At 37.7% G+C, this 26,232-nt stretch overlaps 1 protein-coding gene across 3 annotated transcripts in view; it reads right to left on the bottom strand.

The window, feature by feature from the left end:
- Positions 1–2,137: 2,137 nt before the first annotated feature.
- The window catches only part of socs6a (suppressor of cytokine signaling 6a), a 59,555-nt gene continuing 35,460 nt past the window's right edge, over positions 2,138–26,232 (bottom strand). For all 3 annotated transcript variants that reach the window (XM_043688463.2, XM_043688461.2, XM_043688464.2), the window contains one exon: positions 2,138–5,387. In XM_043688463.2, coding sequence (XP_043544398.1) covers positions 3,657–5,267 — 1,611 coding nt within the window. In that variant the 5' untranslated portion in view covers positions 5,268–5,387 and the 3' untranslated portion in view covers positions 2,138–3,656. The remainder of the gene's footprint in view (positions 5,388–26,232) is intronic.

Genomic DNA, 26,232 nt, shown 5'->3' with positions numbered 1-26,232 from the left:
GGTAACATCTTCAGTGAGCCTTCGGCGAAGCACTGGTGGTATGGTCCACTTTTTATGTGTTTAGGTTTCCTTGGGTCGGTGATGTCATTTCCTGCTCTTCTTCTCGAGAGGGTGGTAAATGGGATCCAGGTCAATATGTTTGTTGATAAGAGTTCTGGTTGGAATGCCATGCTTCTAAGAATCCTCGCACGTGTCTCTGTTTGGCTTGTCCGAGGAAGGATGTGTTGTCCCAGTCAAAGCAGTGTCCTTCCTCATCTGTATGTGGTGTAGTCAGAGTGGGTTATGTCTTTTTGTGGCTAGTTGATGTTCATGTATCCTGGTGGCTAGTTTTCTGCCTGTTTATTACAACTTTTTTTAAATGACATTAGTTTTGCTTGTCATCTGTATAGGGTCTTTCAAGTTCATTAGCTGCTGTTTTAAGTGTTGGTGGGCTTGTGGGCTACCTTGATGCTCTCCAACTCAGCAAGTAAACTTACATCCGTTACATCCAGATGTTCAAGATAAGTACAAACTAAAACGTCTACCATAACCAATGTTATCATTCACAAACAAAACAAAAATTGCTGGAAAAGCTCAGTAAGTCTGGCAGAGAAATCAGAGTTAACATTTTGGGTCTCATGACCTTTCCTCAGAACCAATGGTAGCTAGGAAGTTTTTTGTGCAGAAGGTAGGATGGGGGAGATAAGTAAAACAAATACTTATGATTTGATATTTCCTTTACTTTCATGGAAGATTTACAACAAATATCAGTTGACATGCTTTAGAAAAAAGTGATTGCTTCAGAGGCTTGGAAACTGCACTAAAACAATTCCAATAATCCAAGTTCTAAACAGACTGGGAATGTATGCTCAAGTCCAAGTCTAAAGGTTAGAGACAAGAGGCAACTATTTCCCCAAAGATAAAGAACAAGACAGAAACATGAAAGTGAAGTCCAACCAGTTGTCAGGTATTGTCTGTGAAGTTCCTCTTCTTGTGCACATTATTTACATGGTAACTTTCCTTCTGAGATCATAAGGATAGATACAGTGGAAAATTAGTATTAAGATAGTGGCAAGAAATGTGCTGGGTCAAAAGTGAGCCAATAATAAAAAAATGTATAATGGATACCAATGGGAATTTTTCTGCAATGGATGATCATTGCTGGTTACGTGGCAAGGCTATTGATAGGTCACTATATAACAGAATATAAAGGATCATTTATACATGATATAGATCATTAAGATACCAGGTCAAAGCATCATTATAAAATGGAATACACAATCCTTGTTTCATAAAGGTCCTTTCCCCACCCCTTAGTTACTTTCCTTTATAGCAGGGTTTCAATTACTTCATGTCCATTAATTACAGACTCCATGTCAAATAGGGTTTGAAGCATCCTGACAAAGGAATACTTCTAAGATATTGAGTTATTGCTTGACGGAGGCACATCCGATCCCTCCCCACAGGCCTCTCCAATAATTCCTCAAATCTCTGGCTAGCACCAGTTATAGAATATGGATTTCTTTTTAAGATTACAGAAAACCATAACCGATAAGCCTACATCTCAGGTCAGGATCATGATTTTTTTTTTCAGTGGACATGGTATAATGAGCATTGCATTTTCACCACACTGCAAACAAACAAATCCAGCAGGTATCCATCAACTATACCACAATACCAGGATATAGGAGAGCTCGGAAGGTTGTTTAACTTCAAGGTTTTCCTACTCAACACCAAATAAAAATGTAAACTTCAGATGTAAAACATTTTTACCATTTTTAAATTACATATTAACACTGTATATGTCATAAAGCATTAAACACGTGTAAACTATGTAATGCTTTTCTGTTCTTTTTTAAACTAAAGGAACAATGTTAATACGATTACATACTTACGTAGAAACATACAAAATATCTGTTACCCAAAAAATACTGTATGCATTTAGTGTAAATAAGTTTGTTCAAATGAAGACTGCTCCAAAAAAACAGAAGATTGTATGAGCTTGGAAGTTATCAGCTTTCATCTTATATTTTAAAACCTATTGATGCCTGAATATGGTAAAAAAAGTCAAAGTTTAACATTTGCGTGATGCTTATTGTGTAAGACCAAACAAGAATAAGGTGTTGTGTCAGCTATGAATGACAGCATACACTAATAATTGGCATATTACAAATGATTTTATAGGAACAGTTTTGCCTGTACACTTACAGAAGTTTTCTATATGGCAATACAGGAAAATATGAAACAAAAAAATACACAACCTAAAAGTGCACAAAGTACTTCAACTGAAGGTGGAAAAGAAAAGAAATTATTGCTAAATTTCAGTCAGTTGGTCTATTAAAATACAAATGAACTAGAGTAATAATATGCCAACTGATAAAAATCACAAAACATCCAATTTACCTCACTGGTATGATTAACCAATCTTTACCTGGTGATTACAAGGATACACAGACATTGAGTAATTGTTCAAAGTCCTGAACCATGATATCCAAATTACAATTCATATTACTCCATTGAAAACAAACAAATCCATAAAAAGTCATTCCATATTACCTCATAGAAATTAATGTTGATATCCTACAACCATTTTGAAAAAATTCTGAAATTGGCAAATAAAGCTCATCAGCTCCCTTTAAAACCAGGGATAATACTCTTCAATATTTACTGTGTTTAATGTGGTCTCCCACTGGTTTTCAAACCATTACTCAAAGAAATACTGGCATGATGGTCCTTTACAAAATTGGTCCGGGGGCAGACAAGCACAAACTGGCATATGAACCCTATGTGCAAACCAGATGTGTGAAAATAAATCTATGTTGTGCTCTACATTAAAAAGGCATTGGAAACTATCTTTCAAATCAAACTGAAAATTCTGAATTAAGGAGTATAAAAAACAAATTCCCCCTTTAAAAGAAGAATGTTAAGATAAGCAATTCCAATAGAAAAAAACATGAATTTTTGGACTCATGCACAAGTCTGTTAAGGAAGGTTTGTCAGAATTACAGTAATTCTCTACAGAGGAAAAGTGACAAGATACAACACTCCAGGTTGCCAGCTGCTGATAATGTCAGCACACAGCCAATTAAACAACAAATAGTACACTGTTTACCCCGTGTACCAGCTAAGACACTGAATACATTGTCTTGTTTTACTCCAGTGATTTTTTTTCAATGGCTTGGCTTTAAAGACAAATTGCCCAGGTGTTATCTCATTTGGTACATACTGCTGCTGGAAGGTCACTTGCTCTTGAATAAAACCAGCCTGCACAGAATACTGTGCACAACATAGCCATAATCAAGGGACTAGGTCTTCAATGTAGCTCTCGAGAACAGTTTTGCAAATCTGCAGTTAACAGTTTAAAATTTATAAAAACTGGGTGTGGATTGGTTGTGGCAGTCTTTCATAGGTGATTGAGAAAATAATGTTGCAGCTCAATGTGAAAAATGGGGTGACAATTTGGCAAATAGTAGACCATGTTCAACAGGTGTTGGGTGGATGGTGGGGAGAAGGGAAGGAGGATAAGAGAACGAGAACAAAGGCCTGTGATTACAAAATGAAGGAGCACATAAACAACAACTTCTTAAATCTAGTTTTTGATAAATTATATATTTTTTTTAAATTCCAATGCATTCCAGTTCCAAAAGTGCAATCAATCTGCAAGATTTCAAAACTTTTCAGTAGTGCTTCTCCTGCAAATAATCCTTCATTTTGTTTGGCAGAGGCAGTTTTTGAATTAAGTCTATTCGAGTGTATTGACGAATAACAAAACGACACAGATACTGTAGTGAACGCACTTGCATGAATCGGGAGACTGGGTTTGTTAGTCTTACAGGATAAGTTGCGGAGCCAGGTAGACGAGACCGAGAATAACAAAATGCTCCATTTTCAGAGTCTTTAATTGAGTGTTCAATTAACTCTACAATAGATGTGTGCCCCTCCACATCAGGTTGTTCATAAAAGCTAAACCTTCCATTTGAGTGTTCTATTCTAGTATGAAGAGTTTTGCCTTGTGAACGAAAACTCAGACTTAAAAGATAACGGTCGTCAGAACTATCACGTACAAGAAAAGAACCATCAGGCACATTGGCAAGCTTCTCCTCTGCCTCCCATCGTGTTATGGGACCCCAGTACCATCCTTGCTTTGCAAGTTTTTTCAGCTCTTCAGTGAGACTTGTGACCACCATTGGACCATTATTTTGTACAGAGTCGTAAACTCTCCCTACTCCAGGAGCAGAATTTGGATCAAAGTTCAAATGATGACGAACTCTTTCTGCTACATGAGCTGCTGTACCACCAAACCCAGGAAATGTCAATTGCATTTGATTTGGAATTGGAGGTAGGAGTGGAGATAGTGGAGGAAGATCAACATGATTAGAATTTGAATTCGGTAAGATGACACCAGTTGTACCAATCAAAAGACCATTTACAGGTGGGTCCAAGAATATATCAGAAGCAACCACTAATTCTGGGACCATATGGCCTTCATCCGTCTGTAGTGGGCTGCTACATAGATGGGATGGCACTGATGAAACTTCCATAGGCAATGGATTGTCAAGACAACAGGTACGGGACCCTTCCATAGGAAATATTCCCTCTTCTAAAGGCATTGTGTACTGAATGTAATTCTGAGGCATCAATCCAATAACCACAGGAACATGACAAGATTCATCAGTATTCAAATTAGAACTGTCATTTTGGGGCTCAATTTCTTCAATTGTATTGCTCTGTTCCTGAAAGACACGATCTGTTTGCATATCATGGAACTCCTTACGAACGCCATTTAATGCCTGGTTTGGGCTGTTATTGTGGACTAATGCTTTGACCTTAACCTCCATCTTAATGCAGGTCTCTTCAGAGCTGGCTGATCGTAAAGGCCAAGGTGTAGGACTATAATGATGGCCCCGAAGTGAGGTGGATCTTAAGGGTCTTTGAGTTTTTAAGTCATTAATACTTGCTGGAGTTGAAGAGGAAGAAAATCGATCATCTTCCAAGTTAAGAGGAGGTGAATTCCCTTTTGCCTTTTGTTTCTGCTTTGCAGAAAGCCTCCTTTTCAATGTGCCCATCAAACCTTCACCTTTTGATTTATTTTTTGGTCCTTTATCATCTTCATCTGATTTATTTAGATCATTACCAGCCAAATCTTTCCCATAACAACTAAAGAGAGAATCTTCCTTCCCAAAATCATTGACAAGTGACTGGTGCTGTACGACCACAAATTCATTTTCATCTTTTCCTTTGTTTAAGTTAAAAGATTTTCTGATCGTTTTAAGGCTGATTTTCTTCATCCTGAAAAAGATGTACAAGTCTTTTCACACAGCAATCACTCCAATGTTGTTCTTTGTACCAATCTAACCAGTGTGGTTTTCTTTGTCCAGAACACAGCTAAACACCAAGATATCCATCTCCTGCAAAAGCAGACAAAGGGTTAAACTTTTCAATATTTAAACATGTATATTTTAAGATACAAAGAACAAACTATGTACATTACAGATCATTAAAAGTCAATTCCTAATGTTAAAATGCAAGCGTGTGCAAAGCTGACTTGTATCTCTTCAAACAGTTATAAACCACTGAGAATAAACAGAGGGAAAAATTTGCAAAGTAAGTGCTAACAATGGCTTCAATTCCATTATGTTGAAAAAATTTGGCCAGGAGCTAATGCGATTTTTGTCATGGCTTGTCAGCTCTGAATGATCGTTAAAACTGATTTGGATCATAGGTAGGTTTAATAAGAAACTAAGTTCTTTCTCCTTCAACTTCAAAGTGTTATTCATAATTTTGTACTCCAAACAGTAAACTTCATTAACAGCAACAAAACACAGCCAAAATAAAGGCGTGAGCATTTTTACTACCAGGAAGATGAGCGTGTCAATAATTTCTCCCATGCTGAGTCTTCAGACAACTGAGTCTTCAGACAACTGAGATGCCTCAAGAGAAATCAGCCAAGAGAAAGTCAATAGTTTCCCAGCATGACAAAGTTGAATCAGCCCAAAGAGATTTTTAAAAAAGGTTTATTGACCACTTCACACTACATTAGATGCAGATAGAAACAAGAAATTTGTAAATCCAGAAAAAAGAAGTTATTTGCCAGATTAAGTATAGTACTCATGTAAAGAAACCAAATTAGGCTTCATTAAGAGTGTGTCTTTATTAAAGCTGATCAATCTTCTTGATCCTTATCAAGCTCATTCAACAATGGGAAATAATCTCAAAAGGCAGGATATCAAGATGAAAAACACACTGAGTTGGGTTTTTAATTTCACAATAATGTATATTTTGATCTTTATAAAGCTCTTGAAGAGTAGGGCTTTTCTTAGCTACCCCCATTCAGTTATCCAAGTTCTGCTTGCAGAGGCTTCAAAGTGAATCTGACAGCTGCCTGCCACCCATTTTTCAGAGAACTGAGTGGGAAGTACTGCATTAACTAGATCTGCTATGTGCTACAAAACATATTGCTTTGACCTTGATCGCAAAAGTGCACTTTCTGTTGTCCTAAGAAACTGTGCAAAACCGCATTTAAATTTTGGGTATTTTGCTACCACCAGACCAGAGTGGTTCAACAAAATTACTAAACGTCTTTAGGTCATGCTTAAATTAACATTTCAACCACTGCAAACTGCTCAATTCTTAAAAAGTGTTTTAGTGGTAACAGAAATTAAATCTGTAAAGGAATCCCATTTTTCTGTAGATTAATCAACAACTATGGGGATACAGATGAATTTCAATAAGCAAAGAGAAAACAAAGTCTTGTTTGCAAAGAAACCAGACCCCATTATCTCAACTCAATGCAGACAGATCGAGTAGAAATACCTAGTCTGTCCTGGTATGTTTGAAATCAATACTCTATGTGAAACATCATTCTTCAGGGCCTCAGCCACAAGTTCAATCTCACTTAATTCAGCTGACTTCCAATCTGTAATCCTAGATTGGGACAAACCCTAGACTTTCCCCCAGATCTTTAACAAGCTTCATTTTATATACTATAAATATTATACCAAATGAACCAAAGCCAAACATTTACTAGCTTGTTCCTTGTAGAATGGTGTGCATGGAAAGAAATCAAATACATTTCAGTACAGGTAGTTGTCCTATAATGCCATAGCTGTGTTTCAGCAATACCTCACTTAATAGAAAATCACTGAATAGAAATAATGGGGCCTATGACAACCACCTGACGAAGGAGCAGTGCTCTGAAAGCTAGTGATTCCAAATAAGCCTGAACGAATATAAACTGGTGTTGTGTGATTTTTTTTAACTTTGTACTCCGATACATGTGCTTACTGGCAGGGGATAGCAAGAGGTTTAGTTGTGTGAGCTTTCCATCTCCCAATGTCTGCATGTAGTTTTGTTTTAAAAATGTTCCTTGCAACTTGGCCTAAATCAGTAAATACCAAAACAGACTGTCCTCTGAAAAAGAGGCTCACAGTAATCCTTAATAATGGGCTATTTCCAGTAATTAATTTTCATCCTACATCTACAATTTAATCAAGCTTTTCAATACAGAAATCAAGTAAAGATGATAACTTGCTAGTATAGAAACAAAGTGCTCAAAAAACTCAGCACGTCTCGTAGTATTTGTGGACACAGTGTTAATGTTTTAAATCAGATATTACTCTTAACCAAAAGGGATGGTTTTCCTGCAGAAGAGTGTGAAGGAAGAGCATGTGGCACAGAAGGGTAAGTCAAGAGAAGGTTAAAGAGTGAGAATGATTAGACATCGTGGGGGTCACATTAAAAAAGAAACAGAGAATGATAATGGTTAGTGGAAAGGAGACAAATCCAGAGTGAGAGTGTTAATTTTACAATATAGGCCAGCTCAAATCCAAGGAAACAAGGCATGGGCTTTGAAAAATCCACCTGGAATAAAATGTCACTCTCTTTGACATTCTTTTGTTTCAGTACATACTTTAAAAAAAATCTATATGCATTTACATAATTGCTCATACTGTCATCCAATTTCATATGTACCTGTTCAAGATCTCTGGTAAATACCAATGTAACAAAATAATTATTTAATATTTCTGCCATCTTGATCAAATCCTTCATAAACTTAATCCTTGGCTAAAGATGATGCTATCAGTCCCCATTCCCCACCAGTTATTGGGTTCCCCATTACTATTGCTAGTTTTCATCTTGCCACTCCAGAAAGCCTCGAAGCATCAAGTCTACCCTCGCTTTAGTCCTGCTCCTAGACCTCCGGTATACTGGTAACAAGTACATTGTATCTACTAGACAGAATGAGTGCCTGCAGGATCTCTCCTCTATATAGATGCGTATGGGTCAAAGAAAGTGTGACACAATCAAAAAAGAATCAGTTTACACCGGGGATCTAAAGCATCAGAATTAAATTGCCTGTTACAAACTAAATAAAGATACAAAGTCTACATTTTAAGTGAAAATATGGTGCTGTGATTCCTTTGCACATGCGTAGTTGCCCTTGAAACATCAAACTAGCTCCTATTTTCTACCCATGTAAGCTTTCAATTCAGGAGATTCATTAATTACATTTCAGTGGTAAAGCACCACCTATTCACAGATTAACTGCCAGAAAACCATAGGTGATGCAACCATATAAAAACTAGAAAATGTTGCCCTTGTTCTAAAGGCAAACGTTTTATTCACAAATAATCACTGACATGAACATTGTTACTTGATTTATATGCTCGTTTTCCTGCTTTTACAATGGTAATTAGGAATCTAATTAGGTTCCCTTGCCCAAAAAAAAGCAAAAAATTTGAGGTATCACTTTTAACACTGAAAATAATGCTTCACCGAAGTGTGAATGAACATGGATCGACAGAAGCTATTGTGCACGGTTTGCTCCAAATAGTGGGAGGCTTTGGATACAAACATAGCTATTAAGATACCATTGCAGAAAAGATTTACAAGGATGTTGCCGGGGTGGGGGATTTGAGCTATAGAGAGAGGCTGAATAGACTGGGGCTATTTTCCCTGGAAAGTCAGAAATTGAGGGGTGACATATAGAGATTTATAAATCAAAAGGGGCACGGATAGAAGGAATAGCCAAGGTCTTTTCCCCCCCAGATAGGGGAATCTAAAACTTAGTGGGCATAGGTTTAAAGTGAGAGGGGAAAGATATAAAAGGGACAACTTTTTCACACAGAGTGTTGCGTGTATGGATTGAGATGCTAGAGATGATGGGAGATGCTGGCGCAATTACAATATTTAAAAGGCATCTGGATGGGTACATGAATGGGAAGGGATAGAGGAATTTGTGCCAAATAGGATTAGATTAATTTAGGATATCTGATCAGCATGGACAAGTTGGACCAAAGGGTCTGTTTCCATGCTGTACAACTCTATGACTCTATCTTATCCATTTTCAGATACCTAGTTACCATTGAGGAAGTCTCATAAATCATGGGCTAACAAAGAGCAAGAAGAAATCAAGTTTGTGCTCCTCATGACTATCCAAAGATCTTTGTTGGAAAATACAGGTGGAAACTAAATTCAGGCACAGTTCAAAAGTGTTACTGAGGTGAGGAATCAACAAGTATAGACTTGGAACAGCAGACTAACAGGTGTTACCATACATACTGGTAAAAACTTTGATCTCATAAGAAACCTGTTTCAACTTTTTGTTTTAAATGGATCAAAGCCCTGGGATTTCACAACCAAAGAATAATCTTAGAGCTGTAATGGTTCAATTTAATTGTGAATTTATAAACAGGAAAGAAAATAATTATCAGTAAATACACAAAAATTAATCATCTTATAATAATTAATAAGAAAGATAGTTCATAATGTCATAAAATGAATATACTATGATTAATATCAATTCTCATGTTGTATTTTAATTTTAATTTATTGAAGCACTGTTTTTAATTTTCACTTGGGATCCAAATCAACCACATGTGGAAAATATGAACTGCGTAAAAGTGACTTTTGACGTAAAAGATTAGTCTCCAAAAGTTGACATTCATACAAGCATATGCAGTAATCCATAATAATAGAGTGGGACAATAAAAAAGTATTTTCTCCACTTTCTATTTAAACAGTTCAGAAGTATGAAATGCATATTTCAAATTATTCCCTAAAACAGAGTACACAATATATAGGTGGAAAATGGATAAACAATTAGGTAAATTATACCATCAGAACAATATTTCTTTCCCTCTGTCCCTCTCCTCAGAAGTAAGGGACTAGAGAAACTTTTGTTAATAAGTAGAATTTATAAAATCTAAACTGGGAATTGCTGATGTTTTATACCCTTATGACAGAGCAGTCTATTTGATTAACACCCTCACACCATCATTACACCCTTAACCTCTTCATCACTGGTAACCAATGTTACATTTCTCACATTATGCTGGCACCTGCCATCTTGTGGCACTGGTAAATAGTTCTGAGCTGCCTAAGTGGACATGCAGCTCCATCTATCAAAGTGAGTTTTCTAGCACACCCCTGGTTTTTGTCCTGTGGATGGGAGCAGAGATTGTGCAGGCAGGAGATCAGTTAGTAATTGTAGAATACCCAGTACTTGTGGCTAGTTTAGTTGTGATAGCAAGTGTGAGGAGATTTTGTAATGTGTGTAATGTACTGGGGAGAATACTGTTTTTCTAATGAGTTTAGTCTTTCTTAAGAATAATACTAGTGGTGATATCTTTCTACAAGCATCAACAAAGTGCCACCTTCTTGGAAATGCAGGAAATAAGTATCTTGTTTATTAAAAAAATGTTGACCTCCCTCATGGGCTTTATATTTTTCCCCATACATCATCCAATAAAAATACAGATCCCAGGAAGTGAGTTGTAATACAATGTTTCTGGCATTAGCCAAATTTGAATTTGATATGATAAATTTTATGACTTCATTCTAAAATCCATAACCTCACCATCCTAACACTCTCATGTCAAAAGAGTCCAGACAACAAGAAACCAGTTTCTGGTAATTAAGCTACATGACTGCCGAAGAACAGGAGGGCCCTACTAGTTCTTGTAGCTGAGTTCAAATGGCATCATCCAACACACATTCCAACTTTGCAAGTCCCTCCCTTAACTGCCAAATACAAGGCCTTGACCAGTAACTGCTAGAAATAGCACAAAAAGGTGAATTCTCACCAAATCTGCAGTTAAAATGTGGCTTGTGTGCTTGAATGATAAAATATCTTTCCTTTCCTCTGACAAACAAACCTACATCAAATGAAGAAACAATTCACAAAAGTATCTTTGCTAATCAGAATGCCTCAGCTTATGAAGGATGCCACAACCAACATGCCAGGACAGACTTCAGAACTATATCCTCCCTCAGAACTTAAAGCATCTGCCAAAAACAGGAAATGACTGTGAATGCATTCAGTTACTTTCTTGTTCTACCAACTAAGATTTTACTGGTGTTGCGAGGTTTTTATTTCAAATGTATTAGCTATAGATTGAGCAGTTCTATTTTAGTGCATAGATGTACAGAAACATTTGTTAAAATATTGACCATTGCTGCAAAGCTTCATTTTCACCATTAAATTACAAAAGACCAATGACATCTACCTTCTCACATTCTCGTGCCCAAGTTTGAGATTAAACCAAAAACAGCTTATTTGCTCCCTCTTGTTGCATGTTTTTAGAAAAACTGTGCATTTTATCATTTAAAACAAAGATATTCAAATGCTTAACTTGCAAATCTTGCATTAGTATTCATCAAGTTATTTTAGAAAGTCTATTTTGTTTTGATCAAAAATAATTTTCTTAAATGTAGTTTATTTACCAATTATACATACTACCATATTCTTTTGCATATCCTTGAATTTTCCTATAAGAATGAACTGAGACACTGTGTGGTACCAATAGGATTCAAGACAGTCAAGTGGTTCTTCTACAAAGCTTCATCCTGAGGCTTGACCTAAATTGTCGTGGCAGCATGTGAAGTGAATCAATAAATGGAAGTGATACCCAGAGAAGTTTCTATTTGCAACAGATCAGACAGCATAGCTTTGCAACTAAAGAATGAACTGTATTTGTGTCAGCCACAACTCATTCGGTAGCACTGTCACCTGAGTCAAACGACAGCAAATTCAAGTGTTGCCTAAGCTACTTGTACAAACACAAGGCAGACCATCCAATGTAATACGGAGGCTGTGTTGCAGCAATAGTGGTATTGATTCACTGATGAAATGCTCCCTGAGATGAAAGCAAAAGATTCCATGATACAATTTCAAATAAAGGCAGAAGGACTCCCCAGTTCCTCTGGTCAGTATTTATTCGCTAGCAAACAGTGTTATGTTATCATACTGTGATTTGTTGGACCTTGCTCTGTGCCAGTTAGCTGTCCCAATTTCTCCATTCCAGTTGCACTGCAGAATGACTTAACTGGCTGCAAGTTGCTTCAGGACACCAAAAGGTCATGAAAACCACAATACAATGCAAGTTCTTCTTTGCCTCTAAAGAGTTGCTCAGTTGGCTGGATAACTGGTTTGCAATGCACAGTAATGTCAATAGCGTGAGTTGAATTCCCACACCAGCTAAGGTTACCTTGAAGGATTCTGTTTCTCAACCTCTCATCTGAGGTGCGGTGACTCTCAGGTTAAACCACCACCCATGTCTCTTTCTAATAAGAAATCAGCCCTATGTTCTGATAGGACCATATGACTTGACCTTTACCCGATATAAATATTCAAGGAGTGAACATTATAATCAAGGTTGTTTAGTGAACATTCATTCTAAGTTCTTCCAAGACTCTCATGCAAATATATCATTGTCAGTGTTGGAAAGAATATCAAGTAGGATTCTCTGGAACTTAAATATAAATTTATCATGGGGTAGAATTACCAAATACCTGTTCTCAAAAATTTTGATTCACTCACAGAATGTGAGCATCACTAACTGAGCCAACGTTATTGTCCATTTTTAGTTGCCCTTGAGAAAGTGATAGTAAGCTGCCCTCTTGAACAACTACAGTCCATGTGCTATTAGTTGACCCAAATGTCATTAGGGAGGGAGATCCAGGATTATGACCCAGAAACACTGATGGAATGGCGATTTATTTACAAGTCAGCATGGTGAGTTGCTTGAAGGAGAACCTGCAGATAGTTGTGTTCTTCTTGTTTCAACCAATAGATGTTAATGATCTGTTACCAATATATGTAGGAACGAGTATCGACTGATTACCACAGCATTATTCACCACAGGAGCCATCCATGCCTGGGTCCTAATCTTTGTTCAGAGCCTTCAAATTGCTTGTTTTCAAGTACAAATACCAGTTCCTTTTCCAAGGAAGGACCAAATCTGCTCTGACCACAATTTAATATACTGCATTCCAGATCATAACGCAGTGAGTCTAAATTTCATAGCTGGATTTGTTACCAATTATCTTACATTGGTGAAACCTGTGATCCTGCTGCCAATATAAAATCTAACCCCATCAAACAATTAACATTTCCATTAACATCCCTTTAGCCTTCATTGCCCTCAGGAGAATCATCCAAGTTTCTCTCATCTCTCCACATGATTAAAGTTCTCAAAATGATAGGGTGAACAGTGAGAAATTAAGGCCATTTGGCCCACTGTACCCATACTAGGTCTCCACACACAGACTCAGCTTATCCTATATCTCAGCACTTTATACATAGCCAAGCAAATGTCTCTTTTCAGGTGCTTACTTAATTCCATATCAAAAGCCAGAATTGAATCTGTCACTATCAGACTCTCAAGTCAGAATTTTAGATCCGAATCACTGCATTAGAAAGTTTTCCTTATGTCACCTTTCATTCTTTGGCCAATTACTTTAAATCTCTATAGTTCTAATTTTCAATCCTTCTACTAGTGATGGGAACGGTTCTCTATCTACTCATGATTTTGATTACCTCTACCAAAGTTTAATTTATCTTCATAAGCAAGAACAACTTCACCTTCTCCAATTCATCACTAAGTTACCAATGCGTCACTGGAACCGTTCCTCTGAACAGTTACTTGGTAAAATAGAGCATGAATATTGCTGAATAGAGACTTGTTGCAGTAACTTTTCATCTTGCACTCATCAAGATGTGTCAAATTTCAAATAATCACAATAATTTTACTGCAGAAAGAAGAGAATACTGATTGGTTTGCAAGTAGACTCCAACTGACCAAGGCATTACCATGGAAAAAGTAACAGGCATTACATGTCATATATGGGTTTAAATGTCAGTACAATGTAGGTATGTGGGCCACAAGTTCCAATGATCAAATTAAACAAAGTGACGTAACAAGTACAGTTCATACTCAACCAGCATGCAGTTGCAAAAACAAAATGAAAATGTTATTCTTAGATACAAGTCCATGATTGAGCAGCACTCGCTGAACAATTCTGGACACGTTAAAAGCAGGACTAACAACTGATTTAAGACAATCATGTGTACAATAAGGCTTATTTATACATTCATATATATTCACATACAGGAGCATGCTCTCTGCAAATAAAAGGAATATATTCAAGCCTCCTGCCTTTTCTGAATTACCCAGGAGCTTGAGGAGCCTATAGTTCATAACAACATTTTGAAGCCCTGGCAACTCTTTTATATTTTCTTTGTACTAACTAGAGCAATTATGTCCTCTTGTAATGTGGTGACCAGAACTCTTCACAAAATTCTAGATGTGGCTTAACCAACACATTATATATTTCCAGTGTTGTATCCCTGTTCTTGAATACCTCAATCAATGAAGGAAAGCACCCCAACACTTTATCTTATTTACCGGTCTCATGAACCTTATAAAATGTATCCATTTTCCACTAAATAAGCTCTAGCTTTGATTATTGCCTGTCACTTTCCATACTACTCTCAACCTACTGACACTATAATAATTGCTTCAAAAATGATCTCTCAATGAAACATGCTCTGCTTGGTCACACAAAAAAAAAGTGACCTAGAGATATTTGCTTTTGACTCCTGACTAGTTCAAGTACGTAATAACATGGATAAAGGCTTGTTCTGAAGGAGGAGAAATGTTAATTTAGTTTCTCTCTCCACAAACGCTGCTAGACCTGTTCAGTTTCCTTTCAAAGATTCAATACTGCATTTTCCAATTTACAGAGCAAGAGAGCACGAAACAGAGAGAAAAATTATGACAGAGAAAAACAAAGTGAGAACAGGAGCGAAAGAGGAAGAGAGAGCACGTGCAAGAGGGGGAGGGGGAGAAAGCGAGAGAGAAAAAATCAAAAGGGGGGTGGGAAGAGGGAAGTTGCAAATATGTTTTTCATCTCACAATATGTGAAATCATTCTACACGTGTAAAGTAAGATAGGAGAGGTGAATTTCTAGGCAGTGACTCAGTTGCCTGGTTTTGATGCATTTAGATAAAACTATAGTTTCAGTCCAGTTTTTTTTTTTACTGCCCATAAGCATCTCGAGACTTAATCTGTGATCACAGCAGCCATTTTAGGTTAGTAGTCGTGCTTCATTTAAAAACCATTTTCATCCATGAAAAGACTTCGGTGTAACGACAAGATGATTTCGCTTAAGACGTTTGACAAGGTTCCTCACAGTAGACTGGTTAGCAAGTATAGATCACATGGAATACAGGGAGAACTAGCCATGGAGCCATGGTGTTGGAGGGTTTTTTTCAAACTGGAGACCTGCCACCAGTGGTGTACCACAAGGATTGGTGCTGCATCCATTTTGATCACTTACTTAAATGATTTGGATGTGAACATTGGAGATATGCTTAGTAAGCCTGCAGATGACACCAAAATTGGACGTGCAGTGCACTGCAAAGAAGGTTACCTTAGAATACAGCAGGATCTTGATCAGATATGCCTCTGGGTCGAGGAGTGGCAGATGGAGTTTAATTTAAATAAATGTGAGGTGCTGCATTTTGGAAAGGCAAATCAGGGCAGGACTTATACACTTAATAGCAAGATCTTGGGGAGTCTTACTGAACAAAAAGGCCTTGGAGTGCAAGTTCATAGTTTCTTGGAAGTGGAGTTGCAGGTAGATAGGATAGTGAAGGCAGTTGGTAAGCTTGCTTTTATTGGGCAATGGATTGATTATAGGAGTGGGGGGATCATGTTGCTGCTGTACAGGACATTAGTTAGACCACTTTTGGAATACTGCATGCAGTTCTGGTCTCCTTACTATAAGAAGGATGTTGTCAAACTTGAAAGGGCTCAGAAAGGATTTTCGAGAATGTTGCCATGTTTGGAGGGTTTGAGCTGTAAGGAGAGGCTGAATAGGCTTGGGCTATTTTCCCTAGAGTGCTGGAGGCTGAGGAGTAACTTTATAGAGGTTTATAAAAATCAAAAGGGGCATAGATATGGTGAATAGCTACGGTCTCTTCCCAGGGGTGAGGAAGTCCAAAACTAGAGGGTATGGTTTAAAGTGAAAAAAGGTTCAAAAGGAACCAAAGGAGAAACATTTTCATGCAGAAGATGGTGCATGCATGGATCAAACTGCCAGTGGAAGCTAGTACTACTATAACATTTAAAAAGCATATGAATGTGTATATGAATAGGAAGGGTTTAGAGGGATATGGGCCAAATGCTGGCAAATGGGCCTAGATTAATTTACAATATCTGGTCAGCATGGTCGGGTTAGACCGAAGGGTCTATTTCCATGCTGTACAACTCTATGATTATGACTCTAAGATAACAGAAGTTAACATTTGATTGTCCATATTTACCACTATCTTAGCAATAAACAAGCATTATAATCTTCTTGTGGTCACATACCAATTGAACATTGATGTGATCACTTCCGATTGACGAAGACTGCTGATTCAGCTCAGGGCACCTTGACTGTAATGGAAATTTATGATTCTTTTTGTCCATTTGTGGAATGATGGTGCTACTGGCTAGGCCAGCATTCATTGCCCAGCAGGCAGTTAAGAATCAACCACATTGCTGTGGGTCTGGAGTCACATGTCGGTCAGACCAGGTAAGAATGGCAGTTTTCTTCTCTAAAGGATATTAGTGAACCAAATGGACTTCTTCCCAACAATTGGCAATGGATTCATGGTTATCATTAGACTCTAAATTCAGAATTTTATTGAACTCGAATTCCACTATCTGCTGTGACAAGATTCGAACCTGGTTTCTCAGATCATTACTTGGGTCTCTGGATAAATGATAATATAATGATAATACCACTAGGCCATCACCTCCCCGATCCACGTGGAAATTCAGCAACAGATGTAGATGTGATGGCTCTGTGTCCGACTTGCCTAAGGGAGTAGACAGATTAAGTCCCGAGAGGCTTATGGGCAGTAAAATAAAAACTGGACTGAAACTATAGTTTTATCTAAATGCATCAAAACAAAAGCTGACAAATATCACATTAGTAACCTGGGACATGTACTATTGCATAGTAATTTTTGCAGGCCTGAGGTAAAAACCATTCAATTCTGTGGTCCATGATGGACACAGGTAATGCATGCTCACCTGACCCTCAGGCTGTACGTGTCAGCAAGGACCTGCTTTGAAAGGCTGAATCTCTAGTGAATCCTGTCTGTATATCCTATTGTGGGGATATCATTTACTTCAAACTGCAGCTCTCTGTTCACCACTTCTTATCCTGGAATAGCATAAGCTGAAGAGAACTGTTGCTGGTGGTGCTTTTCCAGTTGCTTAAAGATCTATCTTAAAGCGAAAGCTGACAGCAGTGAAGTTCAGATTAAGGTGAGCCAAATACATGATAGGCAGAATAACTTCCAAAATATTGGAGACCAATTATAAAGTAGTGGAAATGCTCTCAGTCTCAGAATAAGTGTTTTGAGCAAAAGTCTTTCACAAGGTCAAGCAGCAGTTGTGCAATTTCTCTGTGGAGATTTTCTATATGCTAGCTGGAAGGTGAAAATGAGTGCAATGATGTTGGGTTTCCAAGCAGGCAATCTTTATAATCTCTACCAGAATGAGAACCCAACTTTTCTTGGTGGTTGAAATGCTATCCTAATTTCTCTTTCTATACTTGACTTGACATTGAATACAGTTACTCCAATCTAACTTACACCTTCGTTCCCAGTACTTTTTTTCTTTCATTTCACACACAACTGAAAACTTTTTCCATCGCACCACCCATGTTACTTTTCATCTTTATCCTCCATCACAAAATTAAATGCAATGTCTGACAGAGGCAACTGTCTCAGTTCTCGCACTGATTTAATATTCCTTCAAACTAACTCAAAGAGGAAATACAACTGCTTAATCACTCAGGTCTCTGATGACATGTTTCCTTTCTTGTGAATTTATCAACTCTCACTTTCAGCTAATTGCCACATGTTTTGGATATCTGCACCTGCATTTATGGTATATATAAGAGAAGCATTAAGAGTCTCACATAAGAAATTAGGATAATCTTTTCCAATGTTGACATGAATCGTGTGATGTTATGTTTTGACACTGTTTTGGTTTTTTTTTAGTTAAAGTATAAAATCAGAAATTTATCATGTGAATTAAGGTTAATTTTCACCCTTTAGTATATGCCCAAGAATATAATCTGAAGGAGATTTTGAAGGTGATATTCCTAATTTTTTGGCAACAGAGATCTATGCAGTATAGAAAGAATGAGTTTGAATTTCTGCAGTGCATCTTATGATTCGTGCATTCTGCAGCTCCAGTGTGCATAGTGGGGTAGATATGGTGTTCAGTGACATGTTGGCCATCAAGTCAACTTCCCTAGATAGGTGTGTCAAGCTTTATTGAATGGTAGATGGGAGCAGCTGCCTATTACATAATCTTAAACCACAATGAGCCTTCTAGATCTTGAATAAACATCTAGGAGTCTGATATTGAGCCATTCATAGTCATAGAGATGTACAGCATGGAAACAGACCCTTCGGTCCAACCCATCCATGCCAACCAGATATCCCAACCCAATCTAGTTCCATCTGCCAGCACCCGGCTCATATCCAACCAAACCCTTCCTATTCATATATCCATCCAAATGCCTTTTAAATACTGCAATTGTACAAGTCTCCGCCACTTTCTCTGGCAGCTCATTCCATACACGTACTACCCTCTGCGTGAAACCATTGCCCCTTAGGTCTCTTTTATATTTTTCTCCTCTCACCCTAAACCTATGCCCTCCAATTCTGGACTCCCCCAACCCAGGAAAAATACTTTGTCTATTTATCCTATCCATGCCCTTCATGATTTTATAAACCTCTATAATGTCATCCCTCAGCCTCCAACACTCCAGGGAAAACAGTTCCAGCATGTTCAGCCTCTCCTTATAGCTCAAATCCTTCAACCTTGGCAACATGCTTATAAATCCTTAGAGAATACAATCTATTTTGCTCCTGTAACCACAGTTCTGGTATGGCTCACGTATTTAATCTTTTACTCAACGGTAGCTATCATATTGGAAAGAGGCAATGGCATTATCAAAGATCAAGGAAATGTGGCTGGTCATTTACTGTCTGAGATACCACTGTAGCCAAAATGGTGAGGGGGCCATCTAGTTCTGAAATGTAATGGTACCACAGAAAAGTTCAAGCTTGAGTTATGACAGGTACTGACAAAGCATTCTTATATAAACCAACAATCTGGGACTATTAAAACAGCACTCCCAAATGTCGAGTGACCTTTAAAATTACATCTTCCGTAAATCTGAGTTAGAGTCAGCTTTCCTAAGTTTGAGTGTCTGAGTTTCCTTTAAAAAGTGAAACAATTCAAGCACTTGTAATCAAAACATGAATTTTGTGTCGAGGAATGTGTGCTGACATTATAAAAGGACAATTGTATACTGAACAGACTGAATATAGAGAGGCAAAAACTGGAAGTGACTACAGTACTCTGCCAGTCTTGAATCTCTTCCTGCCTGCAATGATACTCAAAGAGAACTATCTAAGGTGGGAGGATATCCCTGTCTGGTCCCCAAATAGATGGGAAAGTTGGGGTCAGTAGTAAAGAAAAGAGCCAATGAACTGCTCCATCATTTAAAACTACATTGTATTGGAACAAGAACAACAAGCAATTAAACATATCCACCCACTGCCGAAGGCGCCAGCTGCCAACATTTGCAAAGCATTATTAATTGCAAGGGCTCTTGTGGCACAGTAATACTGCCCTACCTCTGAGCCATAAGCCCTGGGTTCAAGTCCCACTTGTTCCAACACATTAGCCCAGGTTGATTAAAAATATCTAAACGCATATGGCTTAAAAAAATGTTGATATGTTTGCAGGAAGAATTTTCTTACAATGCTTAGCTTTCTAGTGATAAATTGCAGTATAGAACCATACTGCCCACAGGTGAACAAAACATACCCAAATAAAAGCTGAATTAATTCATACAGAAGTTGTGTTCAAGAGCAAAACTAGAAATTACTTCAGAAACAAAAATGCTTCTTAATCATTCATTGGATATAACTACTATACAAGAAATCCGATGGCCTAAGTAGTATTCATATAGCATCTGCTTCTAACTCTCCCGAACTTTTTGAAGGAAGCTGAATGAATAATTATGTGCACACTACTAAAATATTTCGCTTCAATCTGAGTTATAACAACTTACAATACTACATTATATGTTTGCAGCCAGTTGGTAGCATTTGATGCGTTATAATAGGATCCTTACAACAAAAAGACTTGGCTCAGAGAAAGCTATTTGTGCCCCATAAACCTTTCAGTTTGTATTCTGTTCATCTATGTAAGCAATGTAAATAGAATTACTCTAAGTCATGTCAGTGCATGTCAGCCAAAGTCCAAGTTATTATATCTAATTTAAACTTGTAAAAACAGCACACCGATCTAATGACATTTAACATTGTCACGCAAACTAGATATAATACTCCAGTCATTTCCAATTTTTGCCATCCTAGATACAAATCTGTTAAACATTATGCTTAATGTTGTCAGCACAGATTCTCCTACAAAAAGTTAATATTTTGATTTTTGCTCGAACAATTCAAACCTTGATGTTTCAAGAACAGTTGAATGTCACAAGCTTCTTACAAACACCAATTTAGATTCATTACACCAGATACATCAAAATCTTCAATAATACAAGAAAAGTCACAACAAAATTTGACACCATATATTACAGAACAAATGAATTATTTCAATTATTTTCAATAGTAATGAAAATATTCATAGCTGGTGAATATACACACAAATGACCAATTTTGTTCTTCATACAAGCTTGTTGCTCAACTGCAATAGATGAAACGTCAAAAAAAAAATCAACCAACCTAGACTACAGACTCATAGGTTAATCATCAAGGTCCAAGAGTAAGTGGAACTTAATTTTCTCTGCTAACTCTTCTTATCGAACGCTGGAATATGCCACAAGAAAGACAGTCTCCTATTGTAACAAAAGTCAGCTCCCAATTCTGCTGCTTTTTCACTCCACCAGAACCAGATAAACGGGAATGTTATGCTGCAATTTTAACTCCACTGTTGATATTGCTGGTTTACTTTCCTACTTGGGTCAGGTTTACTCAATGTACTGCAGATGGAAAATAAATGCATCCTAACTGTGGTCAGAGAGTCATTCGTTTCAGTTCCCATGTAAGCTGATTCATGCTGCAGTCATGAGATTTTCCAGAACTCAGTGATATGACAAGTTTTAAATGCTACATATTGTAATTTGTAGTCAAACAATATCTCCTTCACACAATTTAAAAGTACTCTATATTAATGTTGAACATTTTGATCAGGATATGACATATGAAAGAGCGTACAAGGCCAAAGGACAGAAGAAAAACAAATCTGTAAAGAAACATTGAGTTGCTAGTTCTAAATACTCATGCAAGCTATGAGCTATGATGTTGAAACAAGTAATTTTAAACATCCACTCTACCTTCACACGGTGTAATCAGCTTTAGATCTGGACAATCTAAATCTTGGTTTTCAAAAATATAAGAAGAGAGCGCAAGCATATATTTTAGCTACATGAAGTACAAAACAGAAAAGAAATTCGTCCAACAGACAGCAATTCCCATCAAATCAATGAGACCATAACAAAACACAGATGCTCCTTTTTTTTTTAAAAAGAAACTTCACACATACCCAACCTATTAGAGATCACAAAACACACATAACACCAACAGTAAAGTGAACCAGAAGACAGCAACTATCAAGCCATTGTGCAGAATCTTTGATTCCTTATCTTTTTCCTATATTAAGATGACCATATGTAAGCAGTCACATTTCAAAGATTTTTCCCAAATAATGCTTGAAGTTTATTGAAATCGGTGACTCGAATGGTCTACACTTCTTGCAGTAACTTTGTATCAGAAAGTTATAGTTTCCTTCATTCATTTGGACCAGCACACAAATCTACCAATTCCCACAGAATAATTCAACATGGGACCAATCAATCCATTTTTTTTTAATATATATTTTTATTGAAAATTTAACATGTTTTTTCAAGTTTACAAATAAAAAAACCCAAGTATAAACATTGATATACAATTAAATATTAAATAAATAATAGCCAAAATCTAATCAAACAAAAGAATAGATACTGAAGAGAAAGAAAGACAAAACTCAACTAACTACTAATGTAACCTACAACTAACCAGAGTGTATGATTAAATCTCTTACATTACTCAAGAAAAAACGATGGATAACACAGAAATTAAGTACATGCTCGGAGTGTGTTAACATCAAATCATAACAAAACCCGTATTCGTGTGGGATTCCTCTCCCAAGGGGCCCCGGACCAGCCAGGGTCGTTGTCTCAATTAGATAAAAGCGCTTGATAGAATGCCCAAAATATCTGTATCTGTGTAATTCAAAAAGGGCTGCCTTATTTTATAGAATAATTCGGTTTTTTGGTGCACCATGTTTGTAAGGAACTCAAGGGGAATATATTCCATGATCATTCTGTGCCAATTCGAAAGTCCAGGAGGGCCCTCAGCCACCCAGTTTACCAAAATATTTTTCCTTGCACAGAAAGAGAGAATGGAAAATAATCTCTTCCCGTGCACATCCGGGGAAGGTAAACTCGAAAAGCCCAAAAGGAGAGATACTGGATCCACTCTAATTTCCATTCCCAAGATTTCTGTCGAGGCATTTGCTACTTTAGTCCAATATTTACGGATCTTATGACAAGTCCATAAGCAGTGTACAAGAGTGCCCACCTCTGTTTTACATTTGGGACACATTGGAGATACTCCTGCCTTAAATTTTGCCAATCGGTCCGGTGCTATATGGGCCCTGTGAAGTATCTTCAACTGAATGGCCTGGGTTCTGTTGCAGATGTAGATTTTTTGGCATTTTCCCAAATGTCATTCCACATATGGAGATTTCCAGCCCCAAATCCTGATCCCATGTTTTAAGCAGATTGTCCATATCTTCCAATACTTCATGTAATAAATGATAAAGAGTGCTGACCGAAGGTACCCTTAATTCTTTGTTCAAATCCACCAATTGTCTGGATCTGGGGGATACTCCTGCAGTACTCTTGGGAATCCTATCTATTCCCGGATCCATAATACAATTAAAGTCTCCCCCTATAACTGTATGACGAGCACCGAGAGCCATCAATTTGGAGAAGGCTTCCGTTATAAATTTAAAAGGGTGCGCCGGGGGACAATACAGATTTAAGATCCCATATTCCTCTCCATTTGTAAGGGCCTTAATCAGAATATATCGCCCAGATTCATCTTTTATCTGATTTAGGATTTTGAAAGGGAGATTCTTCCGAATAAGGATGACAACTCTCCTACTTTTTGAGCTGAATGAAGAAAAGAAGGCCTGATCAAATCCACTCTGTCGTAATTTCAAGTGTTCTTTATCTAATTAATGTGTCTCCTGTAGGAGAGCTATATCAACCCTTTCTTTCTTGAGGTTTGATAATATTTTCTTCCTTTTGATTGGTGAATTACTCCCCTTGACATTCCAGGTGCACCATTTAATCGACTGATTAACAATAATCGTCCGGGCAAGTCCAAGACCCCTCGGGAGAAGAAGCCCCATCCAAAACATCCGAAGCATAGAACATATAAAATTCACAAAAAAGAAAGGTTCTTTAATACGCTCACATCAATATAATAAAAAACTATTTCTAAATGGAAAAAATATAAAACATATTTAAATGGAGATTTTCCCCCTTGTTCCCAGGGGGCATCACTTCCTTTCCAAAAGCCCATCATATCCTCTACCAAAGTGCCACACCCTTGACCCAGGTACCCCACAATAGAATAAAGAAAATTCAAATATACGACAAAGCTAGAGTTAACAGTGAGTACCCTACCCCCCACCCCCAACGAACACCTAGATATATTTGGTGATGTTAATATCATGTATGAACATATATAACTATAAAATTATAGTCTCAACAAATAATAATTAACTATAGTAATACAAAATAACAGGGATCTCTTAAAGACAGAGATAAGATAGGATAAGGTACCTACATTAACTAGACCACCCGGCCTATATGGGGAGAAAATCACTAAGTGAAGAACAAATAACTAAACCACTGTCCCTACCTCGCCCCCCCCGGAGATAATATTAAACAGTAAGGTAATAAAAGGAAAAAAAAAGGAGTGAACCGGGGTGGTGGGGTGGTGAGGGCAGAACAACATAATTCACCACTCGAATTAACTCTAGAGAGTCCAGAAATTCCTTGGCCTTCACCAGCGATCCAAAGTTGTACATGGACCCTTCATGGCTAAAGCATAGCGTCGCTGGGTAGCGTAGGGAGTACTGAATGTTTAAGTCCCTTAAACGCTTCTTCGCTTCGTCAAACGCCTTCCTCTTTCGGACCAAAGCTGGGGAGAAGCCCTGGAGTAGCATAATCCTGGATCCTTTGTAAATCATGCTTGGGGATCTTTCCCAAGATTTCTGGAAGCTTCTAAGAGCATCTGCCTCTCCTTGTAGCTCTGCAGCCAGAACAGGACCAGGCGGGGGCACTGGTTCGACGCGGACCCACGCATTGCAACTGGGTAGGCCGATTCCACCCTTACCTGGCCTGATCCAGCCTCCAGATTTAACAGCTGTGGAAGCCACTGCTCGAGGAACGCTGTAAGCTGGCCTTCCTCTTCCCGTTCGGGAAGGCCCATCCAAAACTAATATTTTTTGGACGACCTCGGCCTTTAGCTCCACCCCTCTGATTCGGCGCTCAATTTCCTCGATGTCTCAGTCGTGCTTTTGTAGTGCGACCGAGAGTGAATTCCATCTGGTCCGGGACTCTTCAATGAAGGCGTCAATATTCACGTCAAGTTTGGAAATTACTTCCACAAGGCTCACCACCATAGGTAAGTCCCCCGGGGCAGTTGCGGATGCCTCTGCTGCAGCTGAGGAGGGTGGGGGAGGGGTTCCTGTGTGCTGAGAACTGCGGGCACCTTTCCCTTTAGTCATTTTTGCATGAAACTAGACTGTTTAAATTTAGTACAGAGCAACTAGTTATATTAAATAAAAACTAGTTTAAATGACTTGTTAGGTATGGTGGAGACGGGTGGCCCACTTTGCCCAAGTCTTGGGAGGAGCAATATAGACTCAGCCTTGCTGGGTCGCCGCCATCTTGTATCCCAGTCCATCTTTTTAATTGTCCACCAAAAGAGGAGCGAATGTTAATTCCACTACCATATCCTGTTGGTTCCTAAATGATATTCAGGGAGATATTAATGTGGATATTATCTGGGCATGACTTTCTATCATCCTGATGTCAGTCCTAAGACTAACTTCAAACAGTTTGAAGCTACAATCCTAGCTCTACTCCCAAAGTCTTAAAGTATTGACATTCTTGAACATTTTTTCACACCCTTCATGACACTGTAGATTTCTAGAATAATATTCTCTATTCCTTGTCAGATGAATAGCACAGGTTTCTACAAACGTTCCCCCCTGTTGTGTAGCTCTTCTCTGCAGTGCCTTCATGATTTGAATGTCTGTATATTTTCAGGACAGTAAAAGTGCAGTCTAATCAGAGCAAAAGATAGGTTTGATAATTAGTTCCTCTGACTTCATAGATTGTAAAGTGGTTTGGATACCCTAAGGTTGTGAAAACATGATATCAAGATAATTTATTTTGATTTGGTCTCTTTCAGTTTCAATGTTAGCCAGGAAAACACTTTCATTAAATACTTTCATTTTAATTTTAGTCTATTTTTCCTTGTGTGCAACATTTAGAATGATCTACATTGAATTTAATTTGCAATTTAAATGTTTGCATATTTTTTCCAAAGTGACTTCATTTCACAAGTTACATCATCAGCTGTGAATTGTTTTGATGTATTTGGTGGTGATGAAAGGTATAATATCCATGCAAGTCTTTTTTTTAACTCATTCTATAACTTGTGAGCATTGACTTGATTCAAGCAACTGTGGCATTTCAGTACAATCTGCAATACTGCTACTTTAGAGTTTTTGAATTGACATT

This window comes from Chiloscyllium plagiosum, unplaced genomic scaffold (genome assembly GCF_037043375.1).
Source record: "Chiloscyllium plagiosum isolate Xiang-an unplaced genomic scaffold, Cpla_swu_hap1 HiC_scaffold_4, whole genome shotgun sequence".
NCBI classification, from domain to species: Eukaryota; Metazoa; Chordata; class Chondrichthyes; order Orectolobiformes; family Hemiscylliidae; genus Chiloscyllium; species Chiloscyllium plagiosum.
The sequence above is the reverse complement of the archived record's forward strand: the minus strand, read 5'-3'. Positions and strand labels throughout refer to the sequence as shown.